General features: G+C 39.7%; 1 protein-coding gene across 1 annotated transcript in view; it reads left to right on the top strand.

Moving 5' to 3' along the window:
* The window catches only part of STAB1 (stabilin 1), a 281241-nt gene that overhangs the window by 158036 nt on the left and 110871 nt on the right, over window positions 1-12334 (top strand). The window contains exons 28-34 of the mRNA XM_073574319.1: window positions 1580-1627; window positions 3293-3417; window positions 4883-4994; window positions 5109-5186; window positions 6333-6434; window positions 8102-8212; window positions 10506-10637. Of these exons, the coding sequence (XP_073430420.1) occupies window positions 1580-1627; window positions 3293-3417; window positions 4883-4994; window positions 5109-5186; window positions 6333-6434; window positions 8102-8212; window positions 10506-10637 (708 nt within the window). The remainder of the gene's footprint in view (window positions 1-1579; window positions 1628-3292; window positions 3418-4882; window positions 4995-5108; window positions 5187-6332; window positions 6435-8101; window positions 8213-10505; window positions 10638-12334) is intronic.

The raw sequence follows: 12334 nt of genomic DNA, 5'->3' as shown, positions 1-12334 counted from the left end.
GCCCAGGGGGACACCGGGGACCGTGCCTCCAGCACCCGACGGCCGGCGCTACAGGTAAGGCACCTGTTCTTCCCGCGCCGGGACGGGCCTGGGTCTCTTTTTTTTTTTTTTTTTCTCTCTTCGCCCATGACAGGCACCGCCGACAGTGGGATTCCTTCCAGGACAGGAACCCAACTGAAGCGGGGGAGAGGTGCCTCCCCTTATATCTCAGTAGGTTCCTGTCCTGGCGGGGCGTTTCCCTCTCTCAGGTGTGCTGGCATGGGTGAAGGGAAAAAGTATTTGATCACCTACCAACCAGCAAGAATTCTGGCTGACACACCTGTTAGTTTTTTATGTAAGAAAGTCTGGAATTGGCTACAGGACAATAGGCAATCAGCTTGGTGAGAAGGCAACAACTCTCGCCACAATTATTAGAAAACGGAAGAAACACAAGATCTCGCCTCGTTGGGTAAGGATGATTCTGAGAAAGGTCAGGAATCCGCCCAGAACTGCATAAAAGAACCTTATCAATGGCCTGAAGAGAGCGGAGACCACAGTCTCAAACATTAGCGTTAGTAATACACTACGCTGTCATGGATTAAAATCCTGCAAGGCACGCAAGGTCCTCCTGTACACGCCAGCACATGTCCAAACCCGTTTGAAGTTCACCAATGAGCATTAGGATGATCCAGAGGAGACATGGGAGAAGATCATGTGGTCAGATGAGACCAAAATATAACTTTTTGGTATCAACTCCACTCGCAGTGTTTAGAAGAAGAAGAAGGATGAGTACAACCCCACGAACACTGTCCCAACCGTGAAGCATGGTGGGGGATACATCATACTTTGGAGCTGCTTTTCTGCAAAAGGGACAGGACGACTGCACCATATTGAAGGGAGGATGGATGGGGTCATGTATCGCAAGATTTTGGGAAACAACCTCTTCAAAGAGCATTGAAGATGGGTCGTGGCTGGGTCTACCAGCATGGCAATGACCCAAAACACACAGACAGGGCAACTAAGGAGTGACTCCATAAGATCCATTTCAAGATCCTGGAATGGCCTAGCCAGTCTCCAGACCTGAACCCAATAGAAAATCTTTGGAGGGAGCTGAAACTCAATGTTGCCCAGCGACACCCCCGAAACCTGAAATATCTGGAGAAGATCTGTATGGAGAAGTGGGCCAAAATCCCTGCTGCAGTGTGTGCAAACTTGGTCTAGAACTACAGAAAACATCTGACTTCTGTAATTGCAAACAAAGGTTTCTGTACCAAATATTAAGTTCTGTTTTTCTATGGTTTCAAATACTTATTTCACGCAATAAAATGCAAATTAATTATGTAAAAATCATACAATGAGATTTTCTGAATAACGCTGAATGTTCAATAAAACAAAAAGTCTGTAGAAGCCAAAAGGTGCAAAATTTTTAATAACACTCAGGTGTAAAAATAGGAAGAGGGGAAGCTAGCTCCGAGTACATGCATTTTTGTTAAAATAAATAAGTAAATGCCCCCAAAGGTAGGCAGTCTAAATTATGTGCTGTATAAACTGACATATTAGTAATTAATAATGATAAATCATATATATCCTTATATTTTAGGAACTATTCGGCATCCCAGAGGTAAACATCTTCAGTGAATGGATAAAGGTATGTTACTGGGGTTTTGTTATGTAGTTGTGTAATGAAGTCCATCAACACTGACAGATTTCTGCACCAGTGTGTTGTAAGGACTGCGGGGAGTCTACTCATGAATGTTAAGAGTTTTCTCGGTCGCTTCATTAGGGGACACAGGAACTAAGGATCATTAGTCTGGTGGAGAGGAGTCAGCTTATTTTCCTAAGATGTATTCTTTGTGTCAGCCTCCAGGCAGCAGTATATAAACTCATGGTTCCTGTGTCTCCCATTGAAGGCTACAAGAAAGTAAGTTTTTGCAGAGTACCAAAAATCTGCGTATTCTAACATTGAGGCTGTGTGCCCACGATGCGTTTTGTTAAGCGTTTCCGCAGCGTTTGAGCCGGATCAGACGCTGCAGAAATGCTTAAAAGATGCATCAAATTAATTAGCATGCGTTTTTGGCTTTTTGTGCCAATGCATGCGTTTTTAACCGCTCAGGAATCGCTTAGCGGCTAAAAACGCAGCATGCTCATTAATTCCCGCATTGCTCAGCGTTTTTAGCCATCCCCAATGTTCCCAGAAATCGCGTGTCAAAAAACGCGTCAAAAACGAGTCAAAAATCGCGCAAAAAAAGCGCGGAAAAAGACGCGCATTTTCTGGGAAAGGGGATCCTTTTCCGGAGCGTTTAAAAACGCTAGCGTGGGCACATAGCCTAAAATTGATCGCCTATCTGGGATGTAGGAGATAGTGGTGGGGACCACTGTGACTCCCATCACTCATGGGAACAGGGCTCTGAAATGTCCTGGTGGAATAGAGAGGTGTCCCGATACACAGCAACTGCTTCCTTAATTGTTTACGGGACTGATGGATCTGACTAAGTATAATGGCTGTGTCCACCAATCCCAATCACCGGTAGATCCATAGAGAATGAATTGCACAGTTGTATCCATGTGTGGTACCACTCCATTCTGTTGGGCCATTTCAAAGCCCTTTTCTTATGATCAGTGTAGGTCACACTCCCACCCATCCTCAACCTATCACGGATCCCTCAAGCTATAACTTTTAATGTTAGAAATAAAATGTTAACAAACTATATGTAATGTACCTTGAAAAGAGGACAGACTGGTAACAACATCTGTATCCATCCATAAGAAAGTGAATCCAAGCACATTGGTGGTCCTGGATGATACTTCTCTGCTGATGGTTGTATGTAGTACAGGTTGACCCTTGCTGTGTAAAGCTGGTATTCAAACTCGAGTTCTTGTATAAGTCAAGATTTCCTACTGTGCCTTAAAGCTTACAATATTATTAATTATTATTATTATTATTAATTATGGCCTTCAGCTCGATCTCGAGACATGGCAACTTGATGGATGAACAATCTGGAGGTAGATCTTGTGTAAGCCTAGACAGGTCCACCAGGTCTTCTCCGCCATTTTCTTGATTGCATCAAGCCATTGTGTTGCTGGTCTTCCTCTTTGCCTCGTTCCTTCTATTCTTCCCCCCATGAGGTCCTTCTTCAGTGATTGTTCTCTTCATATGATGTTTCCAAAGTAGGAAAGTCGTAGCTTGGTGATCCTTGCTCCGAGGGACATGTCAGGCTTGATTTGCTCCTAGCTGGTGCCATATTTGCTCTTTTGCACCTGGTCTTGCTTTTGCACATTTCTGACAAGATTGCTGTTTCTTCCTTCCATACAGAACTCTGAAGTCTCCATTTCCCGTACGACTAATGTTACCGCTTTAGTCCCTTCTAATGCAGCAATTGGTGCGTTTCCTGCCAGTGCTAGAAAATTTTGGATGGACAAGTTGTCTTTTTTGGTCAGGTAAATAAAAAGTTCGGGTTTCATGTGTTTTGTTTTTTTTTCAATTTTATTTTTTATAGTCGGGCTGTTCAGGCCACATGCCACATCACATTTACTTTAGCGACTTTAGGGATTAACACAAGTCCCAGTCAGGTCAGGACAGTCCCACAAAAATACTGGAAGGTTTAGATACCTTGGGCGACATCTGACTACCGGACGACAGGCCATCTCCTCTTCAGTGAATGTCCTGTACTTTTCTCATTGCGGCATTTAGTGTTTGGGTTCATTCATTTAATATTTGATAGATTAGACTTAGCAGAAATACGATATTTTTGTTTTTTAATTTTTTTTTTTTATTTAAAATTGGAGGGGAAAAAGAAGCATGATTCGAATTTAAATTTTTTTTTTTTCATTTTTTTTTTTAAATATTTTTTGTTATTTGTTAGTCCCCTGCTGGGACTTCAACCTCTGACTGCCCAATCACTCATACTACTTACTTCAATAATACAATATTGCAGTATATAGGGTAAATCCTGCTCCTTTAAAGTGTAGCATGCTTCCGAAGAGGATCAAGATTGTGGTAATGGGGCCTTCAGGAGGTCCTGGGCTATCATAGTGACCTGCGCTCACAGCGGCTCGCTCAGAGACTGACAGCAGCGTTTCAATGGTTATTAGCGGCAGCCGGAACTCTGCTCCAGTTGAAGTTGTCAGAGACAGATGCTGGCTGCTATCTAATATAACCTGTGTCAGCCTCATGTGAAGGCAGGTCCGCTCCTGAGCCCCCTCCACTTCTGGTCCCCCCCAGCACAGACTTATAGTTACACCCATATGCCCACGGGGGTAAAAGAGTAATCGTTACTTTATTTTTTTATTTTGTAAAATCAACTTTGTAATATTTGTGATCAGAGAAATCTGATTCTTTCGCTGCTTTTCCATCTCATTTCATCGGTAAAACCTGCGTTCACTGAAGATGAAGTGAATATTTTCCCTTTTCTGAGATATGAGCACTAACTGCCATCTCCTAAGATTATATGGAGGGGGGTAGAGATGGGAGGAGCTAGAGGTAGTCACAGAAATTCTGCTGTGAGTTAACCATAGAGTTTTATGAGCACCAACTGTCGTCTTCTCTTTCAGTGATGGGGAAAGTCTGTATTCTCTCACTATAGACATATTTTACTCGGAAAATTTCGAGAATGACTGATCAGATTTCTCTGCTAACATATATTACAAAGTTTCTATTTTTGTGCACTATTGATTTATGAAGAGTAATTAAAACCACCGTTCCTCTTTAAGCTTTATTTTCGGTAGATTTTTGTGGCTAAAAGTGATATACTCTGTGTCTGAACATACCCAGCCTAAACATCTTAGGCGTACGTTAGATTCCTTCCCTTTCTCTGTTCCCAAGTGCTAATTGTCCCGTTCATGTTCTGACTGTCGCAGCTTTTCCTTTTATTTAAATGGAAAAAAATCCATCTAATCATGGCAGGGCGCACTTTCTGCGAGGAGCCTTCACATCCGAGCAACTTAAGGAACACATAGGTCAAGAATTGGATACAATCGAACCAAGGACAAAGTGCGAGATTGGTATTACAAGAGGCGTAAGTCTTTCTCATTTAATGACCTAGTTATCCAAAAAGATACATGGAAATAACTGGCAGCAAAAATATTTCATGTTCATTTACTAATTCAGCATTGTGTATTCTTTATTTCAGAACATAACAGTTAATAATGCCACCATCCTTGTCCATAACATTCCAGCTTCCAATGGATATATCTTCATTATCAACCAGGTTAGTGTTTTACCATTTTACAATGCTCATGAGTCCTATGAATATTCTTCTTAAAGAAGAGATGTTTCACAATTACACATCCTATGTATTATATAGCTTGTAAAAGAATGCTATTTACAATTTATGTGCTGTTACAAAATAATATTGTGAGGCCCTCTAACATTTACCTACCATCTGGTGTTTAGAGTGTACAGCAATGTACCGTACGTCCACTCAAAAAGCTGAGTGCAAATGCTCAGTCATTCCTCCCACAGCCAGGTCTCCAAATAGGGATCCTCGGTTCACTAAAGAGTAGTCAATAGAAATAGATTTTTATCCTGCTTGCAGTAAAGAAGCAGAGTTTCTGCAGTGGAAAAGGCAGTTTAGCGGGAAAGCTTCCTACAGCAAGGTAAATGGGAAGGACATTTAATGTCGGCTGCCAGAGGGGGAAGGACACCTTCCTGAAGAAAAAAGAAAAGAAAATATTTAAAAAAGTTATTTTTATGACTCAAAATGGCTATTGAAAGCTTTTCAGGATATTTCATATTAAATGGGACATGATTGAAAGGTCTAGTCAACTGAGAGGGGTCAGAACAGTGAACAGTCAGTGCTCAATGCGCAGTGAATGCACTGAAATCATGCATACAGCTCTTTGACTAACAACCAGCTCAGCGCACACACATCAAGCAAGGAGCTGTGGGCATGATTACGTGGTGCTCAGCGTATAGTAAGCACTGACTGTTCACAGCTCGCAGCACCACTCCAAGCTCACAGCTACAGGGAGAATTTAACTTCATTTTCTCCCTGCAGCTGCACCTCCAAGCAGATTGCGGCTAATGTTTAAAATGGTATATGTTTTTGTATACAGTTCCTTTTCACACTTGTGTTTTCATAGATAGAGGCTACAAACAAAAGCCCTGTGTAGTTACCATCCGTTCCTTACTTCTCATGAATATTATTTTTTTTCCTTATGGACATTTCTGAAGCGGTAATTTAAAAATGGCTGTAATCATGGACATGCCCTTAAAGTTTTTGTGCAGTTTATTATAAAATAAAACAGCAATCATGCTAATGGGATGTATATTTTTGATCTGCTTATGTTTCTTTATTGTACATGGTTTTAGATGAATGATGTAATGGATAAAAAAAAACTTTTTTCGCCCCCAGGTTTTGATCCCGCCTCTAGGAGCCATACCACCAGCACGGCCAGATCTTAACAAAACTCTTGAGCAAGTTCCTGCATTTGAGAAGTTTAAGCAGGCGATCCAGGTAAGATACCGTAATCTTCTGCAAAAGACAGAACAATGGCTCTGACAGATGGGAATGTGGAGGAAATGTATGACAGGTGACTAATTACCAAAGGAAAGAGGCCAAGAGTTTTTGGATGCTAAACACGAATGATCGGAAGTTGAGATTTCCAGGAAGTGATACATGATACTGGATGTTTTCTGCGAGGAAGTGAGGTTTACTTATACTAAGACAGCAGTGATTATACATTATGACACTAAGCTTCACGTAAGGAGGTCGATTATAATGATTGTGTGGTCCACTTTAGACAATCTTTTTGTTTTGAAGGGTTTCCTAAAAGTATCAGGATTACAATATTTAATCTGTTGCTGTGTCTTTGGGAAAACTTTGGCAAAAGGTGTTAAATTTCCCTACAACACCAGATTCCTTTTAAAGGGAATCTGTCAGCAGGTTTTTGCTACCTCATCTGAGAGCAGTATAAAGTAGGCTAAGAGAAGCTGAATTCAACAATGTATCGCTTAGATTGCCGAGAGCAACCGTTCTGACACAATCAGAGGTTTTAGATTTAGAATGAAGCAGAGCTGAGAACGCTAACCCCACCCATACCACAGCTAACCCCGCCCACACCAGGCTCTCCATGTACAAAGTCCATAGACAGTGAGCTTATCACAGGAGGGAGCGTTGCCGAATTAGTGTAGTCTGTTAATCTCTTAGTGATAAATCCTTTTACAACAGCACAAACAACAAGTAAATAACAGCTCGCTATTTGACAAGTGACACATCCCTGAATTCTGTGTTTCAGCCTCTGTCTCCTGCTGTCTTCAGATTATATAGCAACAATCTGATGACAGATTCTCTTTAAGTGTTGCAAAGAAATAAAAGGGTCGTCCACGCTAATGATATTGATGACCTACCACTAGGATAGGTCATCGACATCAAATCAGTGTCAGTCTGACACTCAACACTGCCACCAATTAGCTTTTATCAGTTCCGGATGTAATCATTGAATTCCGCTAAATAACACGGCTCCATTTATTGTTTAGTGGCCGAATCTGAGAGAGTTCATCAATATTATAAGCCCAGACAACCCCTTTAAGAAAACCATTTTTAAAATATAATAAACCTACACAACATTTATAAAATGGTGGACACACTTTTGAACGAGCTTTCACACAGGGGGGCATTTACTACCTATGCATAGAATAGATGACAAATGTTTGATTGCCATGAAGCCCCCACAGATTACAAGAGCAGTTGTCCAAAGCCCCATTCCTTCTCCTACAGTAGCCCTCTGGCCGCTGCATTCGATGATCATAGGGCTGATGGAAACAGCTGAGACCTACAATTGGTTTGGGGGGGAGAAGCTGCGTTCTCAACCTCTGGTCCATTAAAACTCCAGCCCACTGGGGTCAATGAAGAGTAACTGGGAGCTTGGGACCCCTATTCTAGTGATCCCGTGGATTGTTGATAATGGTTCATTGTGGGACAGGTCCTTCAACCAATCAGTAATCTTAATATTTGACGACTATTCACTGCCAAGTCCAACCTCAGAAGCCAAGCACTGACACCGATAATCCAGTAAAGCTCTACATACATTGTTATTACAGCCGAATACTTCTGGCATAGGGAACACACAAGATATTAATGGAGACCGAATACTGAACTAACAATCTCTTTTCGTTATGCAGAAAACCGAATTAATTCAAGAAATTGAATCCAACAAGCTGAAGTACACAGTTTTTGTGCCGAACAACTTTGCAATGACAGAGTTTTACAATCAGTCTGGAGTTACCTCACTGGTAAGTGTTTGGTAACTGAAATCTGCTGTATACAGCCTAATAAATCTAGATGAACTGAAAGGGAAGAGTGTCAGAAATTTTTCCCCCTCCCCCCAAAACCATTACTATGTTGTAGTGATTCACGCACTCTGATAGGCATTTGGTAGCATTCACACAGGCAATATAGTTTTGGTCCAATCATGTGCAGTTTTTTTTTTTTTTTTTTTGCTTTCCACAAGTTGCACAGCACCAAAAGAAACTCATAAACCTAAATCTTTAGCCTTGTCCAGGCACTACCTAAACAGAATCAGACCCTGGCTATTCACCCACCACTAAGCTAGCCCCAGCGCGGTCAAACACAACAGCTATTGTCCATAGCAACCACTGGTACTTGCAGTTCTCTGTACGCGACCTGGGCAGATTTTTGTCAGAGAAGGATTCTGTTCGGTCTCTCTCTTCAGCTCCAAGACACATTCAGTCTGGTCAGCTTCCCTGAGAACAGCTAGCCTAGTTATATGCAGGGTTAGTATAAGAAATTCCGGCACTCAAAAGAATTATATGCAGAAGAAATTTATTTGTACAACAGATTCTCCCAAAATTATATGACTTCATCAGACTGGGAACAAAAGACAGAAAAACACAAAAAAATCAATTAAAAACATAAAAACCACTGTGTTTCAGAATCAATATTACAAGGGCTAATGGAAGATGATACTCATCAAAAATGTATAAATATATGACAAAAAACGAGAAACACCAGTTAACACAAAGTTCACACTTCAAATATGACAGAAGTATCTAAAATGTTGATAATATAACAAATTTACTTGTAACATGTTTAGTTGCGTACAGGAAAAAAAATAAAATAAATTTTGGAGAAATTACCGGATCAAAGGAAATATACGAGAATAACTAGTACCTAGAGGTATGGAGATATATGTGAGCATGGAAAGTCCATGGAAGGCAGCCACAATAAGTAGCAATATTCTCTGTAGGAATAAATAAGAGTATTAATAACAAAATTAAGGAAATAAGGAAAAAAAATGACAATGTAAAAAATAAAACGAAAAAATGAAAAGAAATGAAAAAACGAAAATGAAATGGATGAAAAAATGGCTGAAAAAAAATAAAAAATCAAAATGCAAAAACGAAAAATGAATACAAAAATAAATAAATAATTAAGAGTGAAAAAGGGTGAAAGAAGTGAGAAAAAAAATAAAGTGAAAAAACAATAAAGATGATGAATTTTTAGAATGAACAACAATATAAATAATGAATTTTGAAAACAAAAGGTTAATGGAGGAAGAAAAAGGAGAATGGAAATGAAAATAAAAAATAAAAATTAAAAAATGAGGAGATAAAATAAGAAAAAAATGAAAAAATAGGAATTATTTTATTTTAACATTTTAGATACTTCTGTCATATATGAAGTGTGAACCTTGTGTTAACTGGTGTTTCTCGTTTTTTTGTCATATATTTATACATTTTTGATGAGTATCATCTTCCATTAGCCCTTGTAATATTGATTCTGAAACACAGTGGTTTTTATGTTTCTAATTGATTTTTTTGTGTTTTTCTGTCTTTTGTTCCCAGTCTGATGAAGGTCTGAGTTGTAGACCGAAACGTCATATAATTTTGTGAGAATCTGTTGTACAAATAAATTTCTTCTGCATATACTTCTTTTGAGTGCTGGAATTTCTTATACTATACATTTTGAGGAATGGTATCCTTTTCCATGCACCTCGAAGACGGAGTGACGTGTACTCTATTCCTATATGCAGGGTTAGCCACGTGATCTAATCAGAACCTGAAGAGCTAGGATTTCATCCCAGCCACCTGGCTTTGCTACATTGTGTAGCTCTTTAAAAAATAAATAAATTGATCCCTTTATGACCCCAAAATGATGTTCCAGCAGTGAGAAATCATGTTTTATGTTCTATACGGATGTCTGGAAGTGCATTGGGACGTGATGATGCACTTACAGCTTCTGAGCCTCATGCCATGTTTCCTACCTAGCGCCACTTTTCTCTGGTGGATTGACACGTTTTTTTGCTGTGGTACCTAACCACTTGACTTTTCAAACAGCCAAGAGTGGGTAGTACTAGGTAGGGAATACAGCAAAAGGCAGAGAAGGCGTTCCTGCGCACTTTTGGCCCAACTCTGACAAAGTGGGTGGAGCTGCAGTGAGACGGGAACATGGCGACTACTGCAATACTACCTACAAGATTACGACAAAGCATTTCAAGAGTTGAATGATGTCACAGCCAAGGTGATTTTATTTTCCGGAAATATTTTTTTCTTTTTTTTTCTTCAGAATGCCAGCACAATAAAATATCACATTATACTTGGAGAGAAATTATCACCTTCAGACATAAGAAATGGGATGCATAGGAGCAGCATGCTGGGATTGTCTTACTGGCTGATGTTTTACAAAAGGAACAACCAGGTACAGTGCAATCATCTTATAGATTTCTATCAATTATTGATTTACACATGTAATAAAGTCTCAATTCATCCTGTCTTTAGTCTCCCAATAAATGTCCTTTAACTAGAATTATCTTATTTAGTTGTCCTTTTGGAAATTCGTAGCATATTCCTGTTCAGGTAGGTCTTATGATTACATCATGGCCCCTGGGAATTACATGCTTGTATGTTCTCTGAACATCTCAATAATCAAATCTTTCTGTATGATGAAATTGCATGCACTGTAACGCTGAAGTTCTTTATGGTGGGAAGAGAGGAGCAGAAGCTTATATCACAGATACAGATGATGACTGCACAGTGCTTGTTGCACAGTTGTAATGTGGTTGATCACCGTTTAGCCTCCCTGACTGCATATTTGTAATCTATTATATTTAGGAGACTATTGAGGTCAGGATAATCACAATATCATCCAAGCAGACTGACACGGTACTGACTCTTTTGATCTGAAAATGAGCACATATGAACCCAGAAAAATCATAAAAATATAAATCTTTCTTAAATTACCACAAGACATACATAGCATATAAAGTTAAAAAAGTGGGAAACCCAAAAAGGCACCACTACCCACATATACACTAGAAAAGAGGCTGCACATGTCTAAAGAACCCCAATAGTCTCTCACAAGACATTGCATAGCTGTGAGAGAGCACCACAAAGGCACGATAATCACCAATTTAATGGCCAATAGTCATATACAAATGATACAAATAGTGCAAAACTGAGTATTTACCTCCTGTAGGTGATGGTGCCAGCCCCAACGCACGTTTCGGCGTTCAGCCTTCTTCTGGGGAAGAAATGCCTCATATTTCGGCTTCAACATTTCTGTTAACGGTACTGACTCTAGCTAGCTCATCATGCGGTGCTGTTCTGATGCATCATGGGATTGATAGCATAGCATACAGGAATAACATGAACCATGAATATTAGGAATGAAAATAGAGGCTTAAAGGAAGGAATCGGATCAATCTGCATAAAAATAAGTTCTTTGTAAGTAACCACCCAAACAACACAGTTGTTTTGATGCATTTTTTCTGCATGAAAAATGCAAGCTGTGGCTATAAAACTGCATCATAAATTACGTGCATTTTTATGCAGTTTTTTGTGTGTTTTGGTGAGATTTGGTGAAAAGCCATTTTGATCTTAATGGGGAAAACTGCAGTAAAAACCCTGAAAAAATGTCGGAAAATGCGCTGACAAAACGCTCAAAAGAATCATCCTACTAATTTGTAAGGAAAAACGTCTTGCTGAGCATATGTTCAGACTTTTGAGCGTCTTTTAAATGTTTCAGAATTTCAAAGGCACGAAGAGGTTAAAAGAAGTGAGTGGATCATTCTTCAAGCATTTTCCTTTACGAAGATGATCGATATTTGACAATAGAAGCCAATAGGCTAAAAAGACATCCTGAAACCTTTTTGAGGTTTTTTTTTTCCGTTTTTGCCACAGTAAACAAATTTTATTTATTGATTTTAGTGATGAGAGAACGTGCTCGAATAAGGCATTATCCTAGCATGCTTGATGGTGCTAACGAAAAATATGTTCGAGTCCCCACGGCTGCACGTCTCGTAGCTGTTAGACAGCCGCGACACATGCAGTGTCTGTCACATGTAAAGCAAAGTATCGGTGACTGCTGTAATGCAAAGAATAGATGTCATATTACCT

This window comes from Dendrobates tinctorius, unplaced genomic scaffold (assembly GCF_039654945.1).
Source record: "Dendrobates tinctorius isolate UK_male_01 unplaced genomic scaffold, ASM3965494v1 ptg000038l, whole genome shotgun sequence".
Classification (NCBI taxonomy): Eukaryota; Metazoa; Chordata; class Amphibia; order Anura; family Dendrobatidae; genus Dendrobates; species Dendrobates tinctorius.
This window is presented reverse-complemented; position numbering and strand designations above follow the sequence as displayed.